The sequence below is a fragment of the Chaetodon auriga genome, chromosome 7 (genome assembly GCF_051107435.1).
Source record: "Chaetodon auriga isolate fChaAug3 chromosome 7, fChaAug3.hap1, whole genome shotgun sequence".
NCBI classification, from domain to species: domain Eukaryota; kingdom Metazoa; phylum Chordata; class Actinopteri; order Chaetodontiformes; family Chaetodontidae; genus Chaetodon; species Chaetodon auriga.
Window position 1 is genome coordinate 2,350,001 of NC_135080.1, and position 12,741 is coordinate 2,362,741.

General features: G+C 43.9%; 2 protein-coding genes across 3 annotated transcripts in view; one reads left to right on the plus strand and one right to left on the minus strand.

The window, feature by feature from the left end:
- Positions 1-3,302, minus strand: part of rsf1a (remodeling and spacing factor 1a) — a 13,576-nt gene extending 10,274 nt beyond the window's left edge. Inside the window, exons 1-3 of the mRNA XM_076734856.1 lie at positions 3,035-3,302; positions 490-581; positions 72-164 (exon numbers count right to left, since the gene is read on the minus strand). Coding sequence (XP_076590971.1) covers positions 72-164; positions 490-581; positions 3,035-3,188 — 339 coding nt within the window. The 5' untranslated portion in view covers positions 3,189-3,302. The remainder of the gene's footprint in view (positions 1-71; positions 165-489; positions 582-3,034) is intronic.
- Positions 3,303-5,893: 2,591 nt separating this feature from the next.
- Positions 5,894-12,680, plus strand: LOC143322874 (pannexin-1-like). 2 transcript variants are annotated; one of them, XM_076734284.1, is made up of 8 exons: positions 5,894-6,076; positions 7,281-7,503; positions 7,837-7,952; positions 9,027-9,214; positions 9,358-9,636; positions 9,723-9,945; positions 10,066-10,288; positions 10,939-12,680. In XM_076734284.1, exons 2-8 carry the CDS (start codon positions 7,323-7,325, stop codon positions 11,022-11,024), a joined length of 1,296 nt encoding a protein of 431 aa, XP_076590399.1. In that variant the 5' UTR covers positions 5,894-6,076; positions 7,281-7,322; the 3' UTR covers positions 11,025-12,680. The 2 variants fall into 2 exon arrangements, with proteins under 2 accessions (XP_076590399.1, XP_076590398.1); XM_076734283.1 differs by having other exon boundaries at positions 5,899-6,080.
- The last annotated feature ends 61 nt before the right edge of the window (positions 12,681-12,741 follow it).

Here is a 12,741-nt window from a genome sequence, read left to right on the forward strand (position 1 = left end):
GCATTGAGTGCAGATGGTTGCAGTCTACTGGCTGCACTAATGACATGAAGCACAAACAGGGCATGTCATACTTTGAGGATGCTTGACTTGCACTCCATGGACATTTCCTGGTAGCCCTTCTGCTCCAGCTCCCATGCCCAGGTACTGTTCAGCTCCTGGCAAACCTACAGGAAACAATGATTACAGACAGTCAGCCTGTTTGCACAAGTTCTCTGTCCCACACCGACACGTCCCGTTTAATCTTCTCTCATATGCCTCCTCCTCCTCTTACAAGAGTTCTCCATCTGTCGACCACAACAGAAATGAGGCTCTGCAGTCAGTGGGAGGTTCTCAGATGTCACTCCACTTACATGACCAGTGTGTAGGATTTAGTGGCATCTCACAACCAGTCGAATATCCCTCCCCTCATCCTCCCCGAACAACTGAAAGAACTTCATTATTACAGCAAACACATGCAGTCAGTCGAACACACATACACACAGCCCTCACCTTAGCCAGGTACTTTTCCCAGCGGTCAGTGGTCACAGTCCTCCCCAGTTTTCTCAGCAGCTTGACGTGGAGCTCCACGAGGGGTTTAGGAACTGGAAAACACGCAAGATGATTAGAAACATAAAACTGCTCCTCTTAACTTTCCAGAAATCTCTACAAGTCCAGTGTCAGCAAACACTCGTTCTGCTGAAGTGCCCATAAGCACAGCTGGTTTCTCTACAGCAGACCGTCTCTTACCTCCCTGTTTAGGAGGCTAAACGGGGAACGCTGGTTTCCCTTTTGAAGATCAATCATGTCACAACACAGAGGAAAAGGATTTATGTTTGATCAACACTGTAATTACTGTGTGTGTTACAGAGTTAGATTGCACTTTTGCATTGTTCTTTTGGGGGATTTTTAATGAAAACAACCAACTTCATGACAATAGAGCTCAGCTAAGACTCAACAATGTGACCAAGTTTTAAAGATTCAACAGCATCATGAATTCACTGAGTTTGTATGAACTTGATGAACAGGATCAGGTCCAGTATCCACCTTTTAGTCTGTAACAACATCATGATTCCAGCCAAGGCTGTAAATGTGTTCAGACAGACTCAAAGTGGGGGTGTAGCATCGTGATGTTTGGGAGCTTTTGAGCCACTTTATCAGTGCGACTTAAATCCCCCGAGACAACAAGAAAAAGGAGACACACAGTGTTTTAACACATTATAAAATGCAATGTGTTTCCTGCAGTAGCAGTGTTACAGGCTGTGTGTTAGCTTACAAACAGTTTATTCTGTCTACGGGTAAATACATGTTCACTGTGTGAATGTAAACAGTCACACAGAGCAAATGATTTCAGCACGCACAGCCTCTAAACAGGCCTCTAAAGCTGAGCAGACCAAGAAAAGCTAATGCTCTACAACCTCACCGTAAATCTTTGCATCACTCGCCTTTATTAATGAGATGTCTCTTTGAACAGATGCTGACGTGAACGTCATCAGTGGTCAAACTCAGACAGCAGAAAAGCTGCAAGATGCATTAAACTTTAATCTGAGGGGGGTCTGTAACTCAACCTCGTGACATTTCATGAGAGACTGCATCAAAACAATTTCTTGTCTCCATTATGTATTATTATGTATTTACGTTTTTAATTTGGATATAAATTCAATGTTACATCTGTCCTCTGATTGATGTGGGCTTTGATATTGTTGGGACTGTCAGTTCTGTCTACAAAACAATAAAGAAACCCCAGAAGAATCTGGAAATAAAGTAATAACTCAAAATTCAACTTGATGTGTGGTCTGATGTGAGACTGTCACGGACCCATGGATTTACAGGAAATTCCAATTTCCTCTACGGGCACAATACACTTAAAGTTTCTACGTCTTCACATTGTCAACACAGACCCACAATCCCGCCTGTGAAAGTGCATTTAATCGTGCTTGACTCTGAAATGACAAAGAAATATTAAAAACTAACGGCAGTTTTAATATGATCTGTTGTTTAACTCTGGTCGTGTATAACGCACAAAAGCTAAGCAACAGAATTAACGGTAACGTCAGTTGAAAACTAGCTAGCTAAAAGCTAATGGCCGACATGACTTGAAAAGCTACGAAAACCACAGCTTCGACTTTCAAACATCTCTTTCCAAAAACGGTAACGCGGTAAAATAACTGTAAGGCTTCGTGTTGTACTTTAAAAGTTGATGGAATCTTGATGCTAACTAACTAGCCAGCAGCTAGCATCCATACTGCGCATGTGCACATTTGACAGCCGCTCTACCAATGGCAAAAAAATAACATCCACTGTTTTTAGCTAACATCAGTAGCTCCGTTTTGACGGCCGTCTACAGTACAGATCGAAGACAAATATATTATTGCCGTGAGCAAATGGTTAACACTTACTGACTGGACTGACATATTGATGTCGTTCCAAGCCGACTGCCTGTGAGGCAAGGCCGGTGAAAAATTACACCTGACAACACTCCGGAGCTAGTTGGTTGGCCGTGTGTGGTCACTAGGCTGTGCTGCATCATGGCTCCCACACCAAGTTTAGCGTGAACAGATCAATATCAACCTTGACAACATTATCGACGACCTGTCACTTGACTCTTACCTAAACCCCCTGGGGTACCGTGCCAAAATCTGTACCCCCGCCTGTATCCGTTTCCTCCAACTTTAGCACAAACATGCAGCATCGTCCAAAGTGTGGAGAATTAGGAGTGAGGCTAGTTTAGTGTTAGCGGTCCAACGTTACGTTTCCTCTCTGCCCAAATGTTGCCTCACAAACTTGGACAAAACTGGTCGTCTTTTAGAGGAAAACGGTCTGTGTCAGAGTCAACAACCGGTAAGAAAGCGTAAGTAAGAGGCTCGCTGACTAAACTCAGTCTAATGCTGCTCTCCGGGCCACACACTCAACATTTTCGTCATCCTCATCATCATCACGATGATGATGGTGATGGTGGTAGTGGTGGACCCCTTCTCCTTCGGTTTCAAGTGTCGCAGCTTTCCACCACTTCTTCGCCCCACCACCACCACTACCACCACTACCACCGATCTCTCACCTGTCGTTGTGTCCCGCAGATACCTCTCCATCTGCGGGAAAGTCATCTCGGGCAGATCCAGCGTCGCTCCGTAGCGTTCCAGGAACGAACATACCTCCGCGAAGCTCGGGCAGAGCGCCGGGCCGGAGCTTCTCACCACCACCGGAGCAGCCATCTTTCCAGGCGGAGAGAAACAGGAGGGGAGGGCTCGCTGTTAGGATGCGACTGTGCGAATGAAATGAATGGAGTGAAGCTTCTACCGATGTCAAGGTAAACAGTACGAGAGTCCGCACATTCCGGGTAAGATTTTCAGAATAAAACCGCTTGGGGATGTGCGTGCTGGGAGCGTCAAAGAAAGAATCAAAGCTAAAGGATGTAGAAGACCGCTTTTAATACCGTGAACTATTTCAAAACCATTGTAATTATATTAACAATGTGGTGTTTTTATTTTTATTTTTTGTCTCAATAAGATACAAATATTAAGCTTTTAGTTTAGACATACAATAATTCCTTATCCGGTACCGTTATTCATAGTTTACAGCAACTTGACGCAGCTGCGAGAAGTTGGGAGGACCAGGAGTCCCTAGCGAGAAATGCCCAGAATTCAATGCGATAGACCAACATCAAAAATATTTCAAAATGGTTTTGGTTTTTATCCCACACATTTCACCAGAATACGCTGCATATCGTAAATTCACCCTCCATCGGTCTTCCACAAAAATTATAAGCCAAATGTAAGGATGATCGACGGGTCAAACAGCCATTTCTCATGGTTTGTGTTAACAGTAAAGACAGTTGAGCCTTAAAACAGGCTCGGTCGGTCTTTTCTGTCGCTCCGTATCGCTGCATGCTGCGTAGATAGTCACGCTGCCCAGAGGATGCTGCCTTTAGGGACTGTTGGAAATGCCTCATATCGCAGGATTTATTTTTTTTAACAAGTTTGCGATTTGTCAGAATTTTCACATCATGATTTTGACTTCAGAGAGAACCTAATGAAAACCTAACTCATTTATGTAGAATTAGTACTTTATATTAAAACTACATCAAGTTGAGGTATGCTTTATTGATTCCCGTAGGGAAAGTCCTGCATTTAATCAATCAGAGGTGTTAAAGGCAGCGGGCAGCCAGTGAGTGGCGCCCCGGGACCGGGTCCAGGTCTAAGCCAGCGCCCTGGTCAAGGAGCCTGACAGGAGAATTAACTACCATACATGCTCATAAACAAAGCACAAAGTTGTTAATTTTTTATTTAATTTCATTTTTTTTTCTACTGATTTTCAACACTTGAAATTTAATGTGTTGAAACTTTATGTGGACATTGATAAATCAGTCAGATTAATGATGTCAGCTGAGGATTTGATGAAAACTTTTTCCTGCTGTCGTTGAAGCTCATGCCTAAACTCAGCCATCCCATCACAGGAGCTTTTGTTGCCCGTTTCTCGGCCTGTGCTGACTTGCCCGCAGGTTGACTTCATGGAGCTGCAGCCTTTAACTAACATAGACCTATTTGCCACAGTGTCGACATAGACTGTAGAAAAACAGACATTTAGACACAGTTTGTGCTTTTTAAGATATGAGTTTACTGCTCACCACCATATTTCCCAGTTACAAGAGCAAAACCAGAAACATTTAGAAAATTTTGGGAAACATGGCACAGCCTTTGGAATTAATGTGGCACAATCAAGCACCACAACTGGGTGTGATAGGCTGACAGACCTGTCAATCAAATAATCTTATACATATCTTTCTCTGACTCCTGTAATAATACTCCTTTGGTATATAATTCAAAGTCACTGCCAGGAGACTCAGACCTCTGAACGACTATTGAGGTCATTTTCTAAGAAAGTCTCACAGGTATATTTTTGAGAAACACGTGTGGTTTTACAGCAATGCTGAAGTTGGCCACCACAGTGAGTAGGCCAGGGGCACTCAACAGATATGAGCTCTTTGTAGGACTGTATTCATTGGTTTGTAACCTTTTACCTCAATGATCCCTTAGAATTAAGCAATGTCAACAGCAGGAAAGTGTCCCTGTGTTGGGAGCCACTGCCTGTGAATGCTGGTCCCAGTCAGCTCACGCCAGCAGTTGTTTATGTCAGAGATGGCAACCAAACGGTCATTATTTGAGGCATCCTAGTTGTGCAGGGCACAGAGGATGGGGTCAGGAGGGAGGATAGCACATATGATAAAGTCTAAATACAAAAACACAAAGAAATGTGAGAAAACAAACCATCCATCAATAACTGCAACACAAAACTATTGTAGCAAAAGACAAAAAGGTAAAGTGTGTAATGAAACCAGCTTCAGTGTGACTGTGTTGCTTGTCATTTGGTTTGCATTCCTCAGTTTCTCTTTGCGTTTCTCAGTTTTTCTTCCAGAGCTTGACCTTTGCAGTTACGAATGCTGTAGCACATCAGGAAGAGACTGCTATGATGTGAACATTCAGACTCCTCAAAGAAGAATAACAACTGAGAAACTATACCAAAACGTCAACAATGAAACTTGCTTTGTTGCAAATCACATTTCTTTGCATTTCGCTTAATGAATTGAACCTTTTATTTGGCGGTTTGTGTTTTCACATTGTGGTGATATTAACTTAAATATTCGTTTTCCTTTTCATTTATTTTTTACAGCTGACAAAAAACTGGTGTTGTGTTACTTTTTCCAAAATTATGTGATTTTCTGCACTAAAGCGGTAAAGTAAGAATTTTTGTTTGGGTGACAAACACAACCCTACTTAAATCACTATTGCGTACCCGATTTTACTCGACTTTGGAAAGTACAAATTGACGAGCTTCATTGAAGGCAGCATGACAGCCGGGAAATCAGCGCTGTCGATTAGCACCTGAAGGCATCGTTTAAATACGACGGAAGGAGTTTTCAGTCTTACAGGAAGAAGACTCGAGAGGTGTGTGTGTTTGTCTGTTGACTGTCTGCTCTGCCGCATTATTACGTCCAGTCCTGGGAAGCACCTGGAGTTTTAAGTGATCTTTTTGCAGCCGAAGCGGTGTGATTGCAGCCATGACACTTTAATAGACCGGCAGGTTCTTGTAGTACATCCATGCGGTAGGTAAGTTCAAGTTCATTATCCCGTTTTACAGTAAATCATAATGAGCTAACGCCATCATCAATTAACTAACCATCGTTTCGTCTGATTCCCGAGAACAAGCGATCCGTGTTAAGTTACTGAAAAGCTTTTAAGTGAAGTCAGCTTTACTTTAAAGTGATGATTAATTCTGTTTGTGCTTCTTCTCCGAAAATATTTCTCTTCTGATCAGTCACATCTCGTGGCGAGCTAGCTAATTTACTCAAAGTTAACCGAGCGTCCAAATCAAGTGAAAGTTAGCTGAGAAAATATAATAAACGAAATTGTGTTAACTGAAAAACGCTCGTGGACACTGCAGAAGCCCATCTCCAGCCACACAAAGGAACCTCTTGATGTTGTGGCGAGACAGTCACGAGTGGTTTGCTTTCATAAACATGTTTCATAGTTTAACGTCTTGAATTTCCGAGAAGCAACCGTACCAGGCTGTCCGTGAAGGGAGCATGAGACTAAACCGGCGGGTAAATGAGGATTCACAGCTGGTGATCCTAAAATAAAGCAAACAATCATCACTAATGAAGGGTTTATGATCATTTAAATCACTTCATGCCTGTCAGTCACTTAAGCCTGCCGCTGAGGTCACATTAGGTGATGTTTAAGCACTATTGGCCGTTGCAGCTTTGAGTTTTTGAGGAGTGGGATGTAAGTAAGAAGCTATGAATGAAATGTGGTTGCATGAACAGCCTCAACCAGATTTTCAAGAAACACACATCATAAATATCTGGACAACCAGCATTTTTAGCAGAACTGAAGGGAGGTACCGCTTGTCTGTTCCCTGCGAACTGCTGTTGTCAGAACTTTACATCTGTTGTAATAGAAACGTCGATACTGAAGCTAACCACCATCAAAGGTTTGTACACAACACACCAGTCAAAGGAAGAACTTATTCATTGCGGATGAACCGTGAAGAGCTGCAGTAGGAAGCAGAACATGCAGTTTGTGAAAGTAACCGTCGACCAGACCAGTAAACATCTGTGACCGTTTGCGGTACTTTAACAGCCTCTTTGGAAGGAACCACATGCTGTTACCTGACACCTTGCTTTGCATGCTGCATGTTGAATTTACCTGGCATAAAGGCAAAAACACCTTGAGACCGTGTGGAGGAACATGTCAATATTCTACACACAGAAGTATCTGAAGCGTGTTTCTTGGTTTTTGTGTCTGCAGGATTTGTTATTCGAGTGCTGCAGGTGACAGAAGAGCGGTGAGATGGCCATCGCCCATGTGGCTACAGAGTACGTGTTCAGCGATTTCCTGCTGAAGGACCCGAACCAGGCTCGATACCGCAGCGTCCGGACCGAGCTGGCCGTGGACAAGATTGTGACCTGTGTGGCAGTGGGCCTGCCCCTCCTCCTCATCTCTTTGGCCTTCGCTCAAGAAGTTTCAGTTGGTGAGTGAGGATGTGGAGCCAGGAGAGACCACAAAGGCTCTTCCAAAACCAGATTTGGTCTAGTTCAGGTCTAGAGTAGGGGGTTATTCCAGGAACGAGGTGCAGAAAAGCTGCACTTATTCTGAAAACTTAACCTCACGTGAACTTCAAAGATTCAAGTGGATTATAATCTTTCCATCGTTTGTTCAAGGGTGTCGAACCAGTGAACAGCTTGGTTTGTGTTTCAGTCTTTAGACGTCTGCAGATGAAAAGCTAAAATGATAAAAATCTGTTTCAGCTTTTCATCCTTGTCTTGCGCTTTAACGCTCATGTTTGTGTGTCTGTTCCTCGCAGGAACTCAGATCAGCTGCTTCTCTCCCACTAACTTCTCTTGGAGGCAGGCTGCTTATGTGGACTCGTACTGCTGGGCAGCCGTTCATACACACACTCTCCCTCTGTGGCTGCACAAGGTACGCACGCACGCACACACACACACACACACACACACACACACACACACCGGGTTACACTACTCACATGTGTAATGGACTGGGTCTACATGCACATAATACTCCATTCAACATGCTGTTCACATGACGCGGATCAAATCTGGAATATTGTCATATTCTGAGCTTCAGTGTTCAGTGCATGTAAACTCAGTCAGTGTTAGTCCACACACACACACACACACACACACACACACACACACATACCATGAGGGAAAACATTTTGTAACACACCTTCTACCTGGACAGGTACACCTGTCAGACTACTGCTGGAGCAGACAGGATTTCGATGAGTCATCGTGGCGTGCAGTAAAAAGATGTGTAGGAATGAAAGTGAGGCTCGTTCCAGTGTGAAATAATAAAAGTCTGACAGTGATTTTCTGTTGTGTATAACACACAGAGGTGTTTGATTTTAATCGATTCAAATAGACAATGATCTGCTTTTAGGTAAAATCTGCACACAGGCAGCTTTGAGGGTGTGGCTGAGAATATTTATGTCAAGATGCTATTGGCTAAAGCTCAGTATAGAGCACGTGTAGTAAAATGAAAGTCGCCTTCGCTGCTTCGTGTTAAACTTTGTCCTTTCATTTATGATACTTGAAATAACTTGCTTGCTTTCAAATCACCGTATCGCCTGTACAAGTTGTTTTGCTTAGAAACAGGTGGAAGGTCACTGCAGACACTGACACTGTCCAAAAATCAGCTGATTTGTTTATCTATTATTCGTCTCCACGGTTTAATCAGAGTTGTGGTGGTTTGCTGCTTCTGCTCTACGTTCAGGTGGGGTCAGAGATAAGAATGGACAAACCCACATCGGACGCTGTTTAGTGAGATTATGACTTTACGGTTGGCTCCAGTGTTTTTATTGTGCTATTGAAGAAAAGCTCTGCAGAGAATATCAGAGGAAACAAACAGCCTCACTGCAGGACTGACAATGGTTTGATTGTATTTGCATGTCTTCTACATCAACCACCGTCCGACCGTGAATATTATGTTATTTTCATGTTTGTTGTCCTCCATCCCGCCTCGTCCCTCCAGTTCTTTCCCTACATTCTGTTGCTCGTGGCGGTGCTCATGTACACCCCGGCGCTGTTCTGGAGGTTTTCGGCGGCGCCCCTCCTGCAGTCGGACCTCAGCTTCATCATGGAGGAGCTGGACAGGTGCTACAACCGCGCTGTCACTCTGGCCAAACGTGTGGCCACTTCAGAACTGCCCACCCCAGACAGGTACCGTGCGGCGTTTCAAAGATCCTACATGAAGCATTTTGTAAGAGACAGAAGCGGATTTTTCTACATAGTTATTAAGCTGATAATCAATGAAATCACTTCATTTTTCTTTACTGTTCTTTCTCTGTCTGCTCGCCGTCCAGCAACCGAACTGAGGACTGTTTCAACTACCCTCTGGTGGAGAAGTTTCTGGTGACCAAGCGTTGCTCGCGGGTGCTGCTGTTTTATTACCTCCTGTGTCGCGGCCTGACTCTCGTCACCCTGCTGTGTGCCTGCGTCTACCTGGGCTACTACCTCCGCCTGGCCTCCGTCACAGACGAGTTTGCCTGCAATCTGCGGGTCGGCCTGCTCGCCTCTGACCCAGACGTCCCAGATAAGGTGCAGTGTAAGCTCATCGCGGTGGGAGTCTTCTCTTTGCTGAGGTATTTGTCTGCAGCACGAGGTGTCTCTCTTATTTTGTCCACCCCTGCTCATGTTAAACTGCAGTCTCGACTTTTACTGTTTCCAGTTATGTCAACTTGGTCCTGTTCATTGCACTGATTCCTGTGGTGATCTACGCCAGTTTCCGTCCCCTCCTCTGCCATGGATACGCCCACTTCCTGGAAACCTACCAGTCACTGCCCACTATAGGTGTCCTGCCCACTCCTGACGGCCAATGGGACGATCTCTCTCTGTATCTGCTCTTCCTGGACGAGAACATCAGTGACCTGAAGTCTTACAAATACATCAAGGTGTGTTCGTGTGAAGAATAATGAAAACACAACAAAAATGTAAATAATTGTGTCGTATGTGATTCTTAATTTCAGAAACTGACGCAGGAACATGTTTTCTTGTATGTTTTCTGACGTCAGGTGCTGGAGTTGTTGAAGAGACGAAATGAATCCTCTGAGGAAAGCTTCGACGCCATGGGTCTGCTGCAGACTCTTTGTCTGGTGAAGACGGACAGCGTGGACGGGAGAAAACCTTCCGGAGCCGCAGGGAAGCAAGAGAAAGTAAAAACTAATGCGACCGACTCGGCCAGCTGCAACCATCCAAACTCAGCTGCAGACAACAAGCTGGAAACAGAGATGAAAGGTGAGAACAGAGAGGCACGACGAGAACTAATTACTGACTGAGACCTGATATTGAGACTTAATGCTTTTGTGTTACTTTTACCAAAATAGCCGCAGAATTACAACGAGCGAGTTTTTAGGGCCCACCATAGGGGGGGTTGAGGGGAGGGTGAGGGGAGGGTGAGGGGAGGGTGTGGGGAGGGTGTGGGTTGTGATTTGCAGCCTCACCACTAGATGCCACTAAGACTTGGACTGTTCATTTGAAGCCTGATAAATGGACGTTTTGTATAGTAAGAGGTGTTTTGTCCTTATAATTGACCATTATGGGCAAATAAAGAAGACATTTGTCTGAAAAGACTTCCTGTTGAGGTTTGGATGGTGTCCTGTGAGCGACATTGAAGATCTTTGCCTTCCACACGTCTGTGTAAGTGATGAACTGAGCTGCCTGAGGTGGTTTTTAGAGACGCTTTACGCTGACCTCTGTGGCTCTGGTGCTGTGTGCACACCGACTGTTAGCTCCAGCTACATGTTTCCAGAAGGATAGAAGCTAACGCTGCACAGACTGTGGAGCCCTCTGGGACAAACTTGAGATTTCACACCACATAAATAAAGTCGGACTGATTTGGTAATTAAGATTATAATTCAGTAATATGCTAATGTTTTTATTTTCAGAGCTAAGCCCCTTGTTGCCTGGAAACGGCGACGAAACAGGCAGGAGAAACAGTGATGGAGGGATTCCCCGAAAGCGAGCAATGTGATTGGCTGCTGGCGCGGCGATGGAGACCTGGACAGATGGGTTACTTCTGTGCCACAACGCACCCACAGTCCACGACCTTCGTCTTGATGGAGGCTCACAGACCTGATGTTTTTTCCCGCTTCTGAATGATGTTTTTGGTCAAACTGGTTTGAGAAGCAGATTTTTTTTTTCTGGCACAGGACAAAACAAAAAGTTAGACAGTAAAAATCATGTCAGTGCATTTCAGGAATCGCTGAATTTGTTGAACCATGAAGGACGAATCCACATTCTTTTTTGAGTTAATGGTTCAACACTGAAGTGCAGATGATGATTCAACCGCTCGGCCCTATGAATTATGGGATATGATGTCATCAGCTGAGGTACTTATCACAGGCCGGCTTGGCTTTTCTTTTTTTATATCTGAAGAGGAAAATTCTTAAACACAAATTGTTTTCAAGGATTTGTCCAGATGTGATGCTTATTTGAATGTCTGTAGAGTCGTCAGAGACGTGTTTCGTCTCACAACCCACGTGTTTAATCATCTTTTACGTTTTAAAGTAAAGCAGCGAGTACGCAGACTGTGTGGTTTCAGAACACCACGAGAAGCTCAGCTGCTGTAGCTGAGTCTCCAACAGTCAGAAGGAGAGGTGATGTATTTATTTGCACTGTCATTGTGGGAGAATGTAATTTTCAGAGATCGTCAGTCACATTTCAAGACAGTGTCACGGTTTGAAGGGGAACACCGCTCAATGAGGAGTTCAGTGCTCGTTATCCGGTTCAGCCCGGTCCAGGAAGTGATCTGAAAGGCAGCTCCAGCATGAACCTGTTGGTGGAAGATGTCACAGTGCGGTTTGAGGTGTCTCACACCTCTCAGTTTTAAAGAAAAGAGAAGGAAAAAGAGCATGAATTCCTCAATTGTCTGACATTCACCCAAAACTGGACGTGTCTCATTTGTAGACTGGATAGTTCTCTTGTGCAGATGTGTTCATTTACACATTTTACTCGTCAAGCTGCAGCCAACAGTCAAGCTTTCATTTAATACGACATTTATCTACTTCTCAACATCAGCGGTATGAGGTTTTCATTGTTTCGTGTTTAATAAGTGCATAATTTCTCTGGGATGTCTGTAATTTCTAAGGAAATGACAAATCACAGGTAACATCTCAAGTAATATCCTGTTTGTTGCTTAAGGTTTAATCATTTTATCAGAGGTTTTCAGATATTTCTCAGCCTGGAATGAAACGTGCCACACTTGCTTTGGATCTCAGGGATAATCTCACTACATCCCGGCTGATTGTCAGTGTTTACATTGGATGTCTTGTGTTTTGAACTGCTTCTGCTGCCTGTATATCTGAACTGCACTAAGTGGGGCGTTTTATCGTGGGGTCAGGAAACTGCTGTGGTAAGATCTCTTAACGTTTGTGTGTTTTATGAACTTTTCTGCTGTTGCCTACATGAAGGCTAAATGTTATTGGGCCTCCATTTCTGTGCAAAGGGACATTTTATTAATGTCGTCTGGGAGAAACTGAGAAAGCTTGTGTTGTGGTGATATGAGGAGGTCTTTCTACATTTTTGAATTTTTAAACTGCTGTTGGTCATGTTTTGGATATGATGGCTGTCAATCATCACTTTTAAGATCGTCTTTAAAATAAATGCAGTAAACATTACTGTTAACTTAGATGATGTCTAATGTCAATTGTTTTTTTCAGCAACGTCGAGGACTCTGGCATTTTAGCCAG

Coding starts and splice junctions, on each gene's coding strand:
- LOC143322874 (XM_076734284.1), top strand. CDS start 7,323: ATGGCCATCGCCCATGTGGCTACAGAGTACGTGTTCAGCGATTTCCTG. Junction 7,953..9,026: donor TCCCTCTGTGGCTGCACAAG/GTACGCACGCAC, acceptor TCGTCCCTCCAG/TTCTTTCCCTACATTCTGTT. Junction 9,637..9,722: donor GGAGTCTTCTCTTTGCTGAG/GTATTTGTCTGC, acceptor TACTGTTTCCAG/TTATGTCAACTTGGTCCTGT.